The sequence below is a fragment of the Piliocolobus tephrosceles genome, chromosome 3 (genome assembly GCF_002776525.5).
Source record: "Piliocolobus tephrosceles isolate RC106 chromosome 3, ASM277652v3, whole genome shotgun sequence".
NCBI classification, from domain to species: Eukaryota; Metazoa; Chordata; class Mammalia; order Primates; family Cercopithecidae; genus Piliocolobus; species Piliocolobus tephrosceles.
Window position 1 is genome coordinate 37,184,746 of NC_045436.1, and position 18,522 is coordinate 37,203,267.

At 41.3% G+C, this 18,522-nt stretch overlaps 1 protein-coding gene across 2 annotated transcripts in view; it reads left to right on the forward strand.

Moving 5' to 3' along the window:
- Nucleotides 1-18,522, forward strand: part of TMEM154 (transmembrane protein 154) — a 56,569-nt gene that overhangs the window by 33,252 nt on the left and 4,795 nt on the right. For both annotated transcript variants that reach the window (XM_023227669.3, XM_023227676.2), the window contains 3 exons: nucleotides 3,636-3,663; nucleotides 4,902-4,987; nucleotides 7,064-7,121. In XM_023227669.3, coding sequence (XP_023083437.1) covers nucleotides 3,636-3,663; nucleotides 4,902-4,987; nucleotides 7,064-7,121 — 172 coding nt within the window. The remainder of the gene's footprint in view (nucleotides 1-3,635; nucleotides 3,664-4,901; nucleotides 4,988-7,063; nucleotides 7,122-18,522) is intronic.

Below are 18,522 nucleotides of genomic sequence, written 5' to 3' on the forward strand. Positions count from 1 at the left end.
CTTCCTTCCTTCCTTCCTTCCTTCCTTCCTTCCTTCCTTCCTTCCTTCCTTCCTTCTTTTCTTTTTTCTTTTCTTATCTTTCTTCTTTTCTTTCTGGGTTATGTTGTCGTTAAGGCCCAAGAGAACCAAGAACTGGTCTTATTTGTGTTGTGTGACAGTGTAGCATTGAGGTTGACAGTCCAGACTCAAACCACATACACTGCTTGGTTGGCTTGCACTTCCTGGCACTGTGACTCTCTGATTAAGTTTCTTCATCTGTAAAATGCGCAAATTCAATACCTACCTCATAGAGTTGTGAGAATTAAATGGTTTATATAGGCAAATCACTTAGAAAAAGTCAGAACCTGGCATAAGTGCTAAGTGCTAGCTTATTATCATCCCTTTACCTAACTCAATGCCTAGCCCAACACACACTAGCTGTTTGTTTGTTTGTTGAATAAGTGACTTAATAAAGAATGTTAGAATGTTTTTTAAAGAACATCTACTCTCAGAGGGAAAGCCAAATTTGTACATTATCCTTACTATGAATTGGTACATTGTTTTTACCTTAAATATGCCTAACTTTAAAAAACACAACAGAGAAAACTTAGAATTTCAAAACAATTGGCTTATCATGAAAGTTTTTGATAGAGAGTTTTATTTGAATTTTTTTCTCTTATCAGCCAATGCTTTAATACAGACATGATCACTAGCTGCTTAACAGAGGGGTATCATTTCAGAAAAACTGAATGCTCAAAGTTCATAAAAGCACAATATTTACATTAGCAAAATGTGATGTTTTTCAGGTAAAATACAATTATCATGGAAGGTCAGAGCAGTATGTTGCTTGGAAAGCTCCCACAGAAATGCTTTACAGGAGGGCATGGAGACCTGCACACTATGTCCCCTGGGAAAGTCAGAAGCAGACATACTGTTTCTTACCCCACGTGGATAGAGCCTGGTCTGTTACACTATACCAGGAAATAAGTCTTTAAATCTGACACTGGGAGAGGACTTGGCCAAAACTTTTAGAACACTTCATCTGATTGGAAATTACTTTTTCCTTTGGGCTTGTCCGTTTCATGTCCAGGGAAAGGGAAACATGGTGTAGTAACGTGATGTTCTGCTATCGTTCTTCCTAGACCTCGTGGCATTAAAGCTGCAGTGCCTTGATGTGCGAGGTCTCTCTGAAAGAGCTGCAGGGAAAACAGCTGGCAATAAACGACCACTTTAAACAGGCTGTGGCTACATGATGCCTGGCTTGCTCAGTAAACCTTCTGGAAAGAGACTCTTTCTCTTGCTCACTGCTCAGCATGGAAACAAGATAAGGAAGACAGAGGCTCCTGTAGCTCCTGCCCTCCCCTAGCCTCCACCAGACAACCCCACTGTCGAATGCACAAAGGAGAGGATCTGAGAGGAGGGTACTGTCAGGCTAAGTGGGGGTCATGTAGGAACTGAAGGAGGAGGACAAAGTGGGTCGGAGGAGATGAAATGGAAGGGTTGTTGGAGGGAAAATGGAATGGGGGGGGTTGAGATGGAGCTTTGTAAGAGCTGCATTTGCCTCCTGGTTGCAAAGGGAATAGGTGGCTATTCATAAATAGACATAGGCCGGTGGAGTGGAGCGGGCAGAGCCTGATTGCTGAGGACAAGTAATTGGTCTCCCTCCTGGTTTAATGCTCTGCTCTTTGTGTGCCCTCCCAGATGTTTTTCTGTTGCCATGGTGGCTGGAGCAGAGGTAATAGCCATGGAGCAGGGAAGATGAGGCCACAGAAAGCTTTTTGCTCTGTTTTGATACTGATTACAGGAGCTTCACATTTGGTGCATCTGGAGCACTTTTGTAATGGCTTTTAAAAGTTTTCCTTCATCTGCATGCAGGCTAGCTTTTGCTCACCCTGAAGCCTGTGGGGAACCCAGATTATAAAGATAAATCCATGCCCACAACGGTGGGGCCATGCAGCCACTTGCTCTCCGGGAAATTAGTCAGGGATTATCAGCAGGGAAAAAGGGAGAGGGAGGAGGAGGGAGTGACAAAACAGGAGGATCTTTATGGGTCACCTGTAGGGATGTTCAATTGTGTAGGAGCTTTATTTATAGTAAAATTCCTTAAGGAAATGGCCTGTATATTTTAGATAGAAAGTGTGTGTTTGTGGGGGGTGTGTGTGTATGTATTCTCCTTTTCCCATCTAAGTTTCTGAGAAGTCAGGCATCTGCAGGAAGCTTTAGATTCCTACTGGAGGGCAAGAGGACATAGCCTGCAGCTCCTGGAAGGCAAGCAGTGATGGCATGAAACTTACATCTGTGCCCAGCTTTCCTGGATTAGCAATGCCATTCAAGCTTGCCAACCCACAGGAAATTACAGCAGCTCACTGCCACCAGGAACTCAGTTCCAGGTGTCTGCTGGTTGTGTTCCTTCACTGAGGGCCTCCATTTCTCCAGGACAGACAATAGGAGGCCTCTGATTGCCAAGGATCAGAAACCTCTGACTATTTGGTGGACCCTACAAAATGGTTTGCTTTTCAATCATTTTCACATCATAAATGGTGCAGTAGGCCTATGCTATCCACTCAACATCATTGCCTCATTTCTCTGGATGTGTTGGTTCTCCTGTCAAATGAAACAGGGCTTCAGCTGGGACATCAGGCTCCGATTCTCACCACTTATTCATTTGGAGTCTGATGTGCGTTAGAGCCATTTTGTAAACAGTTACCTGACTCTCACCTTAACCAACGGGAACTAAAAACAGGCTTCTTGGAAGTTTCACTATGCTAAGTCCAAAATATTGGACATGAGTTGAACCCCAGTGCTGGACAATTGAGGTTAACACCTAATCATTTATTCCACTGATATTGACTAGGCATTTACCGGGTACTGTGCTAGCTGGCTCAGAGCTGGGGGGATACCACAATGAGTAAGACAGACACGATCCCTGCCCCTTTGTACTTATGATCCAGTGAGAGAGACAGACAGAAAAAAAAAAATCAAACAGACGAGTTGACCAATGAGAAACTGTGGCCAATATTATGAAGGATGCAAGCAAGGTGCTGAGCTGGGGAGCAACAGGAAAGATGGGCCCTGCTTTATATAGAGGAGGTGGGGAAGGCCTCCCTGAGGAAAGAATATTTAAGCTGGGACCCTGAGGATGTGAGGGATCCGGCCATGTGAAGAGCAGGGGTAAAAGGAAAATTCCAAGGGGAGCCCTTGATGGAAGAGACCACATCCTCTGCCAGGAGTGAGGCACAGTGCCACAGTGTATCACAGGAAATGAAGCAGCGACCTTTAGATCTGGGACATTTTACTGAAGGAGGCCAAGGAGCAAGCCCTCTTGTTTCACCCTCCCTTGCCTTTCCTTACCACTGTTTTCCTCTTCTTGTGGATGTACAAAATAAAGACAGATGAACATCTGATCTGAAGTGAGTCATCTCCACTGACCATCCACATCTAAAAGAAAGCAGATTTCACAGGGATTAGGACCTAGTTTCAATATGGCAGTCCGCACTTGTTTAACTCTAAGTTAATGATCGCTCCTTTAAAAACATTACTTAATGTCATTTTGCGCTCTTTGTAAAGCAGACTTCAGCTGTTGTTGAGATTAAAAGTTGTTACAGAAGAACAAAAAGAACAAAGCTAACATGACCTTTATGTTCATTTCCTTTTAGATGAACTGGGAAATGAAAACGTGAAAGTGTAAGTTTTCCCTGCTGCTTCTGATCCACCTGGGGTGTGAACAGCAACAGTTAGGGCAGACAGCTGCCTTTTCAGGTGTTTTTGTTCTGACACCTTGCGGAGCTCTCCTGCTTCCCAGGCTGGGCTGGAGATCTCCGGTAGCCTAAGGGAGGATGTGCTGGCATCCCCAAACCCTGTCCAGCGTGTGAGTGTGATCTGGGCAAGGACAGTGTGTCATCTGCTTTATTTCGTTGTCCTACGTTCAGGAAAGAATCCTGACTGCTGCCAATTTCAAGTGCATAGCAGTTAAATATTCCATCCCTAGTTGTATTTCAAGGATGTCGTTTCATTTACTCTGATTAGAAATTTTATCACCTGGAAAGATACCTGAGCTGGTATTTAGCAGGGGATCCCTGGTCGAAGCAGAAGTTCACACAGCAAGAACCCCCAGGGATGGGAGAGAGAGAGGAGGAAGAAGGGAAGAGCGGGAGGAGCCAGAGGAAGGGAGAGGAGGGAGGGAAGGGCGGGTGGGAGAGAGAAAAACAAGCCTCCACTCAGAAGCATGTTGTGGGGTGATGCCATCCCCTCCCCACCTTCCAAGCAGCCTCCTGGTTTAGAAACTTTGTGGCTTCCTCTACACAGTGTACTGCCTATGCTGCTTTCAGAGCTGGTGGTCCCTCTTTCCCCAGCCCCATCTCCGCTAACCATGGGCTCTGTCCCTTGACTGTGCACTTTGAGCTTCTGCAAGTGAGGGCGGGGAATTTCTGAAAGCAATTGCTCCATTTCTCCAAGAGGGAAAGGCCTGGGAATTGAAGGGACAGGTGATAACTATAGCCTGTTGACAGTGGCCTCTTGACCTGGGGCACTGATCAAAAAACCCCAAGGAAGAGGAAGTGAAATTAAGCAAGGCTAAAATGCTTAATGTGGCAACTCCCCGGAAGGGCCTCACCCTGGGAGCCTTGCAGACTTGACTTTGTACCTTCAGGGGAGCAGTCAGTCTCCTGGGTTCCCTTGTAGTCCACTTGCTGGGCCTGTGGGCACCCCCCTTTTGGACCTGTGATAAATGTATGTTTGTGTGGTAGCCTTTCTTCCTACTGAAGTTTGATAGTTTGGACAAGGGCAAGCCCTCAGGCTTCCCTAGAGCATAAGGCACTGAATCAAGTTCATCTTCCTCAGGATCAGCACTCTAGTCTCTTTCCAAATGAAATCAGGCACATTTCACATTTCTTTCCAACAAGCCTTTTGCTCTCTATTTCTAGCCCTATTTTTGAGGAAGATACACCCTCTGTTATGGAAATTGAAATGGAAGAGCTTGATAAATGGATGAACAGCATGAATAGAAATGGTATGTGGTAACCTAAAGTTTTTTTTTTTTTTTTCTTTCCTCTTTAGTAACAGAAGGCTGCAACAGCTTTATAAATATCTCAATAAATCCTGAAGTGAGACAGAGCCCAATCCCACATTAGATCTGGTACATGCAGATAATAAACTTGGTCTGACAATATTTAAATATTCAGCTTAATTGTTGCCACTTGTTTTTATTTCTGTACAAGTTGTTGAAATGGTCTTTTTGAAGCGGAAAATGGTATTTTACTCAAGAAAGGAAATCTCTGAGGCCAAATGATCTGGAAAAAGTTAGCATCTGGCATTAACTTATACCTTACAGAATTTAGAGATCTATAATTTTAAACTGACTATGGATATAAAACTTTATCAAATGTAGTAGCCATAGATCTGTGCTGTTCAACGTAATAGACACTCACCAAATGTGGCTATTTAAATTTAAATTAATTAAAACTAAAATTAAAAATACTGAGTGTTTAGTAGCCAATGGCTACTTAAGTGGACAGTGTGATGTAGAATATTTCTATCACTTTAGAATGCTCTACTGGACATTGCTCATGTAGATGGTGATACACATACCGCATATAACAACTTCCCATTGATATCTGGCAGTAATGGAAGTCTATGTTCCTTACTTTTTAGTAAATCAATAATGGGACTTTAAAATGACGACAGCTGCTTTTTCTTTTTTAAATTCCCTTTAAAAATTAATTATTTTTACTACTTAGATTAAATTAATAAAAACCCAGCATTATCATATCATTTGTATTTTTTACCATTTATCTTAAAAAAAAAATACCCTAGAGTCTGTCAAATTCAACACTCTATGGTAGAGTTCGAAAATTCAGAGACTGGTTATAAGGATTATTACTACCAGGCCAGGCACGGCGGCTCACATCTATAACCCCAGCACTTTTGAAGGCTGAGGGGGGTGGATCACCTGAGATCAGGAGTTCGAAACCTGAGATCAGCCTGGCAAACATGGTGAAACTTCATCTCTACTGAAAATACAAAATTAGCTGGGTATGGTGGCACATGTCTGTACTCCCAGCTACTAGGGAGGCTGAGGCAGGAGAATCGCTTGAACCCAGGAGGCAGAAGTTGCAGTGAGCCGAGATTGCACCACTGCACTCCAGCCTGGGCGACAGAGCAAGACTCTATCTCAAACAAACCAACAAAGAAAGAATTATTACTACCACAGGCTTATCAAGATGTGATTTCAAAAAAGAGCCACTCAGCTAACCTGTACAATTTCTAACAGGAAAGAAGGACTCTGTAAAGCCATTCTATTTGAGGATGGGGCGGGTCATTGAGATAGTACTTCAGGAATCTCATTTTGTTGTTTTCAGTTGCTAAAAGTAATATGCATACATAGTAGAATTTTTTAAATGCAGAAAAAAAAAAGTAGAAGAAAAAAATTCACTACAGAAAGGCAATCTCTTCTTACTATGTTGTTGTATTACGTTTTGTGCCAGAGATTTTGTGAAATATAAAATCATGATTCTGTCATGCTCACTAAAACCAGAAAACTGGAAAAGGCATTTCTATTTGACAACTAAAGCTGAGTTATTTTGACATATAGGTGATAGAATCAAATAATGTTTTTGCCCTTAAAAATAACGAGTGGTGTATAGAAAGGAACTCATGACCATAGGAAGATTGGCTGTTTTCCCACTTTACCCAATTCTTTTCTACCATGCAATCTGATGAAATCATTCTGCAGACACACTGGAACCTCAGGCGAAGCCATCTTATTCCAGTGTCTATCCTGAGACGTGCAGATTCTAGCTTTTGGAGCACTGGGGTGCTACAGGGACAGAATAACCAAGCAGTGATGAATTGTGTCCTTTCCAGGGTCAGAGGCACGTTGAAGTTTTGTATCTGTGTTATTAGCGCATTTTCCATTTCAAGAACCTTGATATCATTAATCTTTTCGCCACTGTCGCTCCTTGGTGAGGCCATTTTAGCACAAGTAACCACGCAGATCAGAGAACTATGGTATTCAACTGTATCAGGTTTGTGGATAGAAGATACAATTTCAGTAACTAACAATGAGTTTGCTTTTATTCTGTCCTAGCCGACTATGAATGTTTACCTACCTTGAAGGAAGAGAAGGAATCAAATCACAACCCAAGGTACTTCTCATCTGCCACAGATGATATGTATATAGCAGGGAGGGGATTGGGAACCAGGCTTCTCCGTGCCTATAAATTGTATGAGACCATTTACATGGGTGGATATGTGCATACTGTGGAGAAGAGGAAGTGTGTCACAGAAAATAGAAGGCTATAAAGTAAATATCGTAGGGCTCTTTATCTTTAGAAATAAATTAGTATTGACATTTTCTTGCCCTTCTGAGGAGACACTGTTGCCTCAGCTTCTGTTTTAGTCATAAAACTTTCCAATTATGACAAACTGTAGGTTTGTTTACCTTGGAGAAATAGATGTTTGGTAAGGAAAACAGATGGAGGCGACAGTCTTAAAGTGGGTAACTGTAAACTAGAGTGAGAAAATAAATGGAAATTTTTTAAAAATGTTCCATTTTACCGCTAGGTGGCTCTGCTTGATAGAAAATTTTAGTGCTTTGGGGTTTGGGTATCGTTTAGCATTCCACAATTTCATTTAAATTATATTATCTTTTGTGAGGATAGAAATGACCACGTTGGGGGTGTTTTGATTAGAAAATTGTTTTGTCAGGACATGGGAAGTGTTCTAAGGAAAAAGGACTGATGGTTCAGCAGGTTGGGAACTTGTTCTGCAGAGCTCTGCTGTGACCTTGGAGGTACTGAGTGGTTGGCAGCAATCACTCATGGATACCCAGAGAGGAGAGAACTTGAGCCTATGCCTGAGATATCACACTCCTGTTGGAATAAATGGAATAAACCTTCAGGCAGGATAAATGCTCTCCCTCTGTGTTCGCCAGAAGTCTGGTGCCAGTCATCTTAAATGCTTCCAGACTGCAGTCACTTGTCACTGGGCAATCCCTGAAGCCTGAGCATCGCAAGGGAATACTGATTATTAGGCAGTGGTTGGGGCAGTCAGATGTTTATCTTTGGACCCTTTTTCTGCATCTCCCCCTAAACCTTACTTAAGAATTCACCATCCCAAATCTCTCCTCACATCACACCACACAGTCTTACTCAGACAAACCTCAGCTCTGATGTCAAAGTCTATACCTATTGTAGATTTAGGTCAATATCACCCCCCTAGGCATTTTCATGTTAAGATTCTTTGCCAGTTCAGAAAGGATTCTATCCTATTTAAAAGAGATTCCAGGTCACGCTTGGTGACGCTTGCCTGTAGTCCTAGTTACTTGAGAGGCTGAGATGAGAGGATTGCTTGAGCCCAGGATTTCAGGATTGTAGTGAGCGATGATTGTACCACTGCATTCCAGCCTGAGCAACAAGCGAGAGCAACACCCTGTCTCTAAAAGAGAGAGAGAGAGAGAGAGAAACAAGCAGGTGGAAGAAAACAAAATGCCAGGGGGAATATTACAAAGGGATATTTTCCCCATGTTTTGACCTTACCTGGAAATCTGTAACTGTATATGTCTGGTATAGGGCTCAGATCACTACTAAACCTCCATAAATATCTTAAATATCTTATTACTCTATCCCTGATGAGCACCCTCAATGATGCTACAAACCACCCTCAGTGAGTTTTACATACCTGCCTTTTGCTCTTTGAAATTGTTGGCAACATGGAAGAAGCTTAACATTACAGAATTGTATGGCAGTGAAAGCTCCATAAAAATCAGATTTTTGGCCAGGCACAGTGGCTTATGCTTGTAATTCCAGCACTTTGGGAGGCTGAGGCAGGCAGATCACCTGAGGTCAGGAGTTTGAGACCAGCCTGGCCAACATGGTGAAACTCTGTCTCTACTAAGAATACAAAAATTAGCCAGGCAAAGTGGCGGGTGCCTGTAATCCCAGCTACTCGGGAGGCCGAGGAAGGAGAATCCCTTCAACCCAGGAGGCGGAGGTTGCGGTGAGCGCTGATCACACCATTGCACTCCAGCCTGGGCAACAAGAGCGAAATTCTGTTTCAAAAAAAAAAATCAGATTTTTGAAATAATGAGAAAATGAGCTAGAGCCTTAACATAGTTAAATTATTGTTTTAAAAGGGAATGTCTACATTCCTCTGTGGGTCCAGAGCTGTCTGACATTCACAGGATGGCTGTCAGGCCTTCACTTTATGCCCTTTCAGTGATGCCAGCACTAGCATTTCAGAACCAAGAATGGCAAGTCCCAGATCTTTGTAAAGTCAGGCACTTTCTGATTACTTCAAAGGTTATTGTGATATTGCAAAGTTAATTTTTTACTCACTAAAAAAATCTAAGAAAAGAACATTGGTTTTAGAACAAAATCCAGCACAAAGTAAGTTCTCAATAAGCACTGGTTATTGCTACTATAATTATTAGGAAATTAAAACTGATGTATAGAAACTCACTGCCTTTATATTAAGACCCAGCTCACTGGATTAAAAAACAAACAAAACAAAACAAAAAACCTCACTTCCTTTATCCTAAGCCTGTATCCTAAGACCCAGACATATCAATATTGGTGGGCAAAGCATTATTTTTGTCCCTGTGTTCCCTGTGGTTTCTTTCTGGACCTCCCAATCCTGGGAAATCAGGAATTTGTTTGATCTACTATGAGACTTTCTGTTCTCCTTCATTACTGGCATAGGCCCATTAATGTTGGTGATTTAGGAATAGTCCACTTATCACTCTGGAGTTTTTTGGTGTTTTGTTGTTTTGTGTTGAGACAGAGTCTCGTTCTGTTGTCTAGGCTGGAGCGCAGTGGTGTGATCATGGCTTACTGCAGCCTCAACCTCCTGGGCCTAAGTGATTCCCCCAACTTAGCCTCCCTAGTAGTTGGGACCACAGGTTTGTCCACCATGACTGGATAATTTTATTCTACTTTATTGTGGTGACAGGGTCTCCTTATGTTGCCCAGGCTGGTTTCACACTTTGGGCTCAATCAATCCTTCTGCTGCCTTGGCCTCCCAAAGTGTTGGGATGACAGGAGTGAGCCACCGTGCCTGGCCCATTCTGAAGTTTTTAAAAGCATATTAGCACCTTATAATTTGGAAAATCTTTCTTTTCTGTCATAATTTTAGTTACATTTCTTTTTCTTATGCTAATGTTTTAACTACATTGATAATCCATAAAATGTTTACTTTGAGTATCTACCCTGCGACAAAAATAAGATTTCTTTTGTCTCTAAAAGCTTGTGAATTGTTATAGATACAGGTGGAAAGTGCATTAGTGGGTCATAAGACTTAGAATCAGAAGACTCATTTTCAGACCTAATTTGAATGCTTGTTTGTTCTTTAGACAAAAACAAGTCACTTTAGCTCTCCGAGTTTTAATTTCTTCATCTTGAAAAATGGAAATAAGAACATCTGTCCTTCTAGTTTCACAGGATGATATAGGAGAATGAAACCACCTAACTAGGTTTTATTTTTATTTTATTTATTTATTTATTTGAGACAGAGTTTTGCTCTTGTCGCCCATGCTAGAGTGCAATGGTGCAATCTCGGCTCATTGCCAGCCTCTGCCTCCTGGGTTCAAGCAGTTCTCCTGCCTCAGCCTCCTAAGTAGCTGGGATTACAGGTGCCCACCACCATGCCCGGCTAATTTTGTATTTTTAATAGAGACGGGGTTTTACCACATTGGTCAGGCTGGTCTCAAACTTCTGACCTCAGGTGATCCATCCACCTTGGCCCCCCAAAGTGCTGGGATTACAGGTGTGAGACACTGCGCCCAGCAGTAGCTAAGTTTTAAAGCATTATGCAAGTGAAACTAATTATTTTTATGCAGTGGCAATAGTTCTTCCCCTCCCACATTGGTATTTTAAAAGATTATTTTTAGGGCAGTTTTAGGTTCACAGCAAAACTGAGCAGAAAGTACAGAGTCCCCATATACCCTCTGCCCTCACACATGCACAGCCTCTCCCATTATCAATGTCCCCCATCAGAGTGCCACATTTGTTGCAATCAATCAACCTACATTGACACACCATTATCACCCAAAGTTTTCCATTGGCATTTACCTTGTGCATGATTCTTCCTCTGTCATCGAAGTAGTATACAGGTGAATTTAATGCTTCAGAAAGTATGCAACAGTCATTAAAAATTGAATTCAGTGGAAAACACACTTCTTTCTCCCGATAAACAAAGACTTCTGGAATTCATTTACAGGGTTCCACTTTCCTTGATGCTAGAAAGACATCCCTGACAAAGAACCTCTGTTATCTATTAAGTCCATAGAACCTAAATCCGCCATGCTTCTGGGAAAAGGGAGTTAATCTGGTAACCACCCTACAATGAATATACCACATTGTGTGCAAAGACTTCAACTCTCAACCTTGTCTTGTGAGGGTCCATAATCTCAGGGCTTTCAGAATTTTATCCACGTCTGATTGGCCAGTCCTTGTTCATTACTTTCCTCTGTCCTCATTGAATGGATATTCTTCCTAAGCTGTGGAATCCAAAAGACAGCACAGGATTTTAATAAGGACCAGAGATGTGCAAAATACTATGGGAAGTTGACACTATGGTTTTCATGTTTTAAAAAAATCAATAGGAAAAGCAAAAAAGGAATCATGGGGGAGGGAAGTGTTTCATATTCTTATTTTCCATCTTAGCATCTTTTCTGTGATTCATACCTGCTATGTGCCTGGCACTGCACAGGGGCATAGTGTAAGTGGGAGGAGGGCGCTAGGAGGGGTCTGCCCTCAAGTTGAAGAGAATTTCATCCCTGATCTCGTTAAGCATTGCCAACACATGGTAATGACAGAAAACAGATCCTCTTGGTTGGTTTTATTATTGTTTTAACTTTCATGTAGAAAACATACTCCCTTATTGCCTAACCCCACCCTCACAACACCCTCCCAAATGCTACTAGATAGTGGTGCAAACAAGAAAAAGTCCCTTTTATCATGACTCTTCCAATCTAGCCAGCCTCTTCCTTCTTCTGGAGGCATTTGTAGTTAGAAGGTTTCCTGAAAGCTTGGTCTTTCTGTCTCTGCAACCTCAGATGAATAACCACAGACAAGGAATCGCAAGTATCAGCCAAATGCCTGTCTTCTTTCCTCTTATATCTCTTGACCACAGGGATGATTTTACATTGAGCAACAACATAGGGAAAGATTAGGGAAAGAATTAGATTTGGTAGGCCGGGCGTGGTGGCTCAAGCCTGTAATCCCAGCACTTTGGGAGGCCAAGACGGGCAGATCACGAGGTCAGGAGATCGAGACCATCCTGCCTAACCTGGTGAAACTCCGTCTCTACTAAAAAATACAAAAAGCTAGCCGGGCGAGGTGGCGGGCGCCTGTAGTCCCAGCTACTCGGGAGGCTGAGGCAGGAGAATGGCGTAAACCCGGGAGGTGGAGCTTGCAGTGAGCTGAGATCCAGCCACTGCACTCCAGCCTGGGGGACAGAGCGAGACTCCGTCTCAAAAAAAAAAAAAAAAGAATTAGATTTGGTTCTGCTCAAGTGGATTTATAATTTTGAAAATTCAGTAATAATTACAACAATAGTCAGACACTTACATCCTGTTTTCTATATGCTAGATGCCTAAGAAATTAACTAAGAGAGAGTGACAGTATATCTGTTCTTGTAATAATTCTACTGTTTATTCTATAGTTTATGTTTCTGAGCTCAATGTCATTATAAAAATGGGTCGCTTCACTATTTTTCAGGAAAAGTTTAGGTTAGTTTAATAGAGAATTTTGTGGATTTCTTCCTGTTTCATCCCTTCTCTTTGTCATTTTTTGAGAAAGTACAATTTTTGATGTAGTTTTTCAAAAGACATTTATTGAACACTTAATATGTGCCTGACACTGTTGACATCATGTCAAAACAACCAGTTAAAAATAATATAATTTGAGTAAACTTAGAACTCAGAGAGGTTAAGTGGCTTGTTCAAGTTCACATGGCAGGTTAGTATCTGATAAAGCTCAATCTAGAGAAGAGTTTCTTTTAAAAATGTATTTTCATTCTCTTTTACTATTTTGTTAAAATAAGAGATATTTTGGCCGGGCGCGGTGGCTCAAGCCTGTAATCCCAGCACTTTGGGAGGCCGAGGCGGGCGGATCACGAGGTCAGGAGATCGAGACCATCCTGGCTAACATGGTGAAACCCCATCTCTACTAAAAAATACAAAAAACTAGCCGGGCAAGGTGGCGGGCGCCTGTAGTCCCAGCTACTCGGGAGGCTGAGGCAGGAGAATGGTGTGCACCTGGGAGGCGGAGCTTGCAGTGAGCTGAGATCCGGCCACTGCACTCCAGCCTGGGCGACAGAGCGAGACTCCATCTCAAAAAAAAAAAAAAAAAAAAAAAAAGAGATATTTCATAAATTAAAAGACAAATTATAGATTAGAAAAAGAAGAACACTCAGCAGCAAGAAAGCCAGCCACCATGAGGCTAATATAGGAAAGTATTTGGTGAATAATGTGTCTATCACCCAGCACAGTCATTGACAACACTTAACCAATAATTGCAAGAAAACAGCAGTTTTGTGTGAGCTTTTTTTGGCCTGTCTGCTCAAGTCAATCTTTGTGACCACTTCTATTTTTTTTTTTTCTCTGTGTAGAGGCTTCTTTCCTCTTTTCTTCTTTAGTCCCTCAAAGCCATTTAAAAGTGTATAAATCCTTCTTGACTTACAGTGGGGTTAGGTCTTGAGAGACACACTGTAAGTAAAAAAATCATAAGTCAAAAATGCACGATATTTTCAAATTATAATGAGTTTATCTAGAGATAGCCCCATCGTAAGTCAAGGCGTGTAGTGAATACATATCACTTTTGCTCCATTGTAAAGTCAAAAAAAGTGTAAGTTAAACATTGTAAGTCGGGGATCATCTGTAATTCAAGTATTAAGTGTCGGTTTCTCTCAGATCTGAGCTTGATATTATGAGGGATACAAAGTAACAGTTTATAATCCTGCAGGATGATAACCTCAAATAGTATTATTAAAACACAGATGCACACGTGCATGTGTGTGTGTGCATGTATGTGTTGGATGAGGGAAGATGTACTTACTTTTAAAAACCACAGCATTGCTTGAATAGTGGCCCAGATCATATCTACAACATGGGCATGATCTATGTGCATGACTAGGCTTGCCTCTGATGTTAGCCAGATGCATTACCTCAATCATTCCACCTGACACCAGGCCTCTTGCAGGAAGGAGAAAGGACATTCTATTGAAGAGAAAGGGAGCCTGATCTAATTGTTATGTGATTTTGTGCTAAACTGAACTCTGCACTCTCCCTAAAAATGAGTTAGAGAGCATCATAACACAAGAAAGGTTGAACATAGGTTTATTGCCATCTCTGGAGACAGAGTACACAAGCTGTGGTTATAAAGAGGGATTGCTACAAGATAGACTGGTCAGGAGAACAAAGATGACTTATCTAATCCTGACTGCAACAAAGGGGCAATTATGAAACAAGGTATTACAGTTGCATCAGTCCTTATTCAACTGGTAACATGCCCATTACATGCCTTCTTAAAGAAAACAATACAATGATGCTTTTTAATCAATTAAATTTGGTTATATTTGCCAGCCTGTTACTATGCAGACTTTTGGGGAAGGTGCTCCACATTCTTTTTTTTTTTTTTTTTTTTTTTTTGAGATAGGGTCTCACTGTGTTGCCCAGACTGGAGTGCAGTGGTGTGATCTCAGCTCACTACATCTCCTCAACCTTCCCAATCTCAGGCAATCCTCCCACCTCAGCCACCCAAACATAAGGTATAAGATTGGTGCAAAAGTAATTGCGGTTTTTGCCATTACTTTTAATAGCTGGGACTACTGACACGAGCCATCATGCCCAGCTAATTTTTGAATTTTTTGTAGAGACAATGGCTCACTATGTTCCCTAGGCTGGTCTCGAACTCATGGGCTCAAGTGGTCCTTGAGGCTTAAGTGCCCCGGCCTCCCAAGTTGCTAGGATTACAGACATAAGCCACCACACATGGCCCACATTCTTAAAATATCTGTCTAACATTCCTAGAAAAATTGCTCACTAATGTTACCATCGTAGATAAGTTACTAAAACTGCTTTCAAACTAAAGGTTTGAAAAGGGATCACTGATTTGATTTGTTGCAATTCTGTGACAGTTTGCTAAGATTTTTTTAACAGAGAACTCCTAAGAATTTTCAGAATTAAAAATGTCTAGGTTTATTTGATGATTTCACAGAGAGAATAAATAGCCAAAAAGACAGCAGGAAACATATCTAACTAAATAAAGGAATGAGCATTTGGGAGAGAATGCCTCCAGGCTCAAGTGGTGGGCCAGGTCCCAGCTTGCTGATTTACCAACATGTCTGATGTCCATCCCAGCACCAGTAAGAGTTGCTACACTCTAGGAGTGGCCTGATGTCCCACAGGTGAGGCAACTATTACCCTATGTGGCAGTGCTTGTCAGTTGCTCACGGTCCACAGAGCTGTGGCTGTGGGCACCATAGCTTGAGCTTCTTTTCCTCTTTGGTGCTTTAAGTTAAACAAGTTCTTGTTGATGGACAGTGTCCCACACTGAGCCTTCAAAATGCTTCCCCTTAGAAATTTAGTTTGTTTTGGAAGATGGTTGCTGAAAGCCTTTGGATATTTGAAACAATATTCATGCTAGTGTTTTACCAACAAACACTGGCTACTGTAAAACCTGCAAAATAAGGATTACTAACATTCATTCATGTGTCTGTGTGTCAGGCCTGGAGTATGGTATTTCACCTGCATTTTCTCATTTATTATTTACAAAACAATAAAGCTCGCGGTATAGGTATGTATGTTTTGCAGATGAGATGAGATAAGAACACTCCAGCTAAGAAAGGTTAATTTGCCCAATGTCACATGGCAAGAAAGTGAACCCTGATTCAGATTCAGGCCAACTGACCCAGGGCTCTTATCTACTATGCTAAAAAAAGCCACTCAGCACACACCAACATTGGTAATATCATAAAAACAGCACAAACGTAAACTACCCAGGGATCAACTTAACTGAAAAAATGCAGGTGATAATATAAAATGTTCAGATTTTTATTGTGGCACATAAAAGACTTGAACGAATGGAGAGGTATACTGTGTTCCTGATGAAAGACTCAACAATGTAAAAATGATCATCTTAAATTCAACCCAGTCATCTTAAAAATCCTTATGCACATTTCATCTGGAAGAATAACTGTGTGCAAAGAGCCAGGACAATTTTAACAGAAGGAAAAAGTGAAATTGTAAGATGGAATAAGGGTAGGGAGTTCACAGGGAGTGTGTCATGCTTGATCAACAATTAAAACAGTGTACACTTGGAACCAAATTAGAATTAACATTTCATAGCAAGTGGATTATGTAATAAATAGTCTTGGGACAACTGACTAACATTTGGGGGGGAAATTTAGAGCTCAACCTCACGCTTTATACTAAAATAGACTCCAGATGAGTTTGAGTGTTAAAAAGAAAGAAAAAACGCCAGAAAAAATACAGGAAAATATTATATAGCTTTAAGGATGGAACTAGTTTGAAAGCATGATACACAAGTCAGAAATCATATTTGAAAAGGATAGATGTGGCCGGGTGCAGTGGCTAACGCCTGTAATCCCAACACTTTGGGAGGCTGAGGCAGGCAGATCACGAGGTCAGGAGATCGAGACCATCCTGGCTAACACGGTGAAACCCTGCCTCTAGTAAAAATACAAAAAATTCGCCACACGTGGTGGCGGGCGCCTGTAGTCCAGCTACTCGAGAGGCTGAGGCAGGAGAATGGTGTGAACCCGAGAGGCGGAGCTTGCAGTGAGCTGAGATCCGGCCACTGCACTCCAGCCTGGGTGACAGAGCGAGACCCCGTCTCAAAAAATAAAAAATAAAAATAAAAATAAAAAATTAAAAAGTAACAGTAAATACGATACCATTTTCACCTACTGGACTCACAAAAAAAATGAAAGTAATAATATTCAATGTTGGAGAGGACGTGGGGAAAAGGATATTTCCCTAAAGAGTAGTGTGTTGGAAGAAGGTAAATTGTAAAAATTTCTAGGAAAGAGGGATAATTTGACAATGAGCCGTTAAAGCTTTAAAATTGTGTATACTTTGACCTAACAATTCCCTTTCTAGGGATATATGCAAAGGTAACTATTGGAAGTTTCCAAAGATGTAGCAATGTTTATAATAAATACAAATTAAAAATTTGAAGGAGACTAAATATTTAACAATAAGGAATTGGCTGGAAAAAAAAGTTTCGATTTAGTGAGACAATAGAAAGCGATGTAGTCACTAAAAAGATGTATATTTATTAGCAGAGACAGATGTTTATGTGTGAATGCGAGTGAGAAAAGCAGATTACAGAACAATATATAAAATATGATCCCATTTTGTACAAAAAGGATACATATCATTATCACAGGAAAATCTTTGGGGAAATAAATACCAAAATGTTAACGTAATGAGATTATTGGTATTTTTGTTTTGCTTATTTGTATTTTCTATTTTTTTAACCAATGAATAGGGACTAATTTTATAATAATTAACTTTAAAAGTCACTTCTGTTATAACAGCTGGGCAAATATTAATGTTGTGGACAAAAGAGGGCCTTGCCTTTGTTGTTCAGTTGTATATTATACTCTGCTTCAAGTGGCTGCAATTTCAAGATAAGGTCACAAAAGGAAAACATGCAATTCAGAGACTTGTGTTCTATAGAGGCAGACTCCTGGATCTTTGAACTATTCTCTTACTACCACCCAATTTCCAAGAAATTAAACCTCCTTGGGCAGTTTAAAAATTATTCAGAGTGACATAAGTGAGAGGGGTTGTCACATCTACTCTTCAGATGAAACATTTTTAAACTTTCAACCAGGCTTTCATTTGAAATACATTTTGATATGGTTTGTCTTTTTTTTTTTTTTTTTTTTTTTGAGACAGTGTGTCTCTCTTACCCAGGCTGGAGTACAGTGGCACAGTCACAGCTCACTACAGCCTCAAATGCTAGGACTCCAGCAATCCTCCCAGCTCAGCCTCCTGAGTAACTGGGACTACAGGTGTGCACCACCACACTTGGCTAATGTTTAATTTTTGTAGAGATGGTGTCTCACTGTATTGCCCCAGCTGGTCTCAAACTCCTGGACTCAAGCAATCCTCCTGCCTCAGCCTCCCAAAGAGCTGGGATGACAGGTGTGAGCCACCACACCCACCCTGGTTTGTCCTTTTGTTCACTTCTCTGCCTCAGATAAAATTCTCTCCTCCCCCTCCTTTCCCACTGTTCTTCCCTCCTTATGATAGCTTCTGCCTCGGTCTTCACAACACGAACCAACACCACACACAAACATATACACAACGTTTCCTGCCCTTTCATGGATAGATCCATCCATTATCTACCTATTTATCTATCTGTCTTTCTGTCTGTCTATCTATCTATCTATCTATGTGTGTCTCAGTGGCTCCGAAGTCCTTTTAGAAATGCATGGAGTTTCCCTGAGTAGGAGAGCACTGAAGTAGGAGTCAGAAGAATATCACCTATTGCAGACTATCCATACTTATGAGTGAGG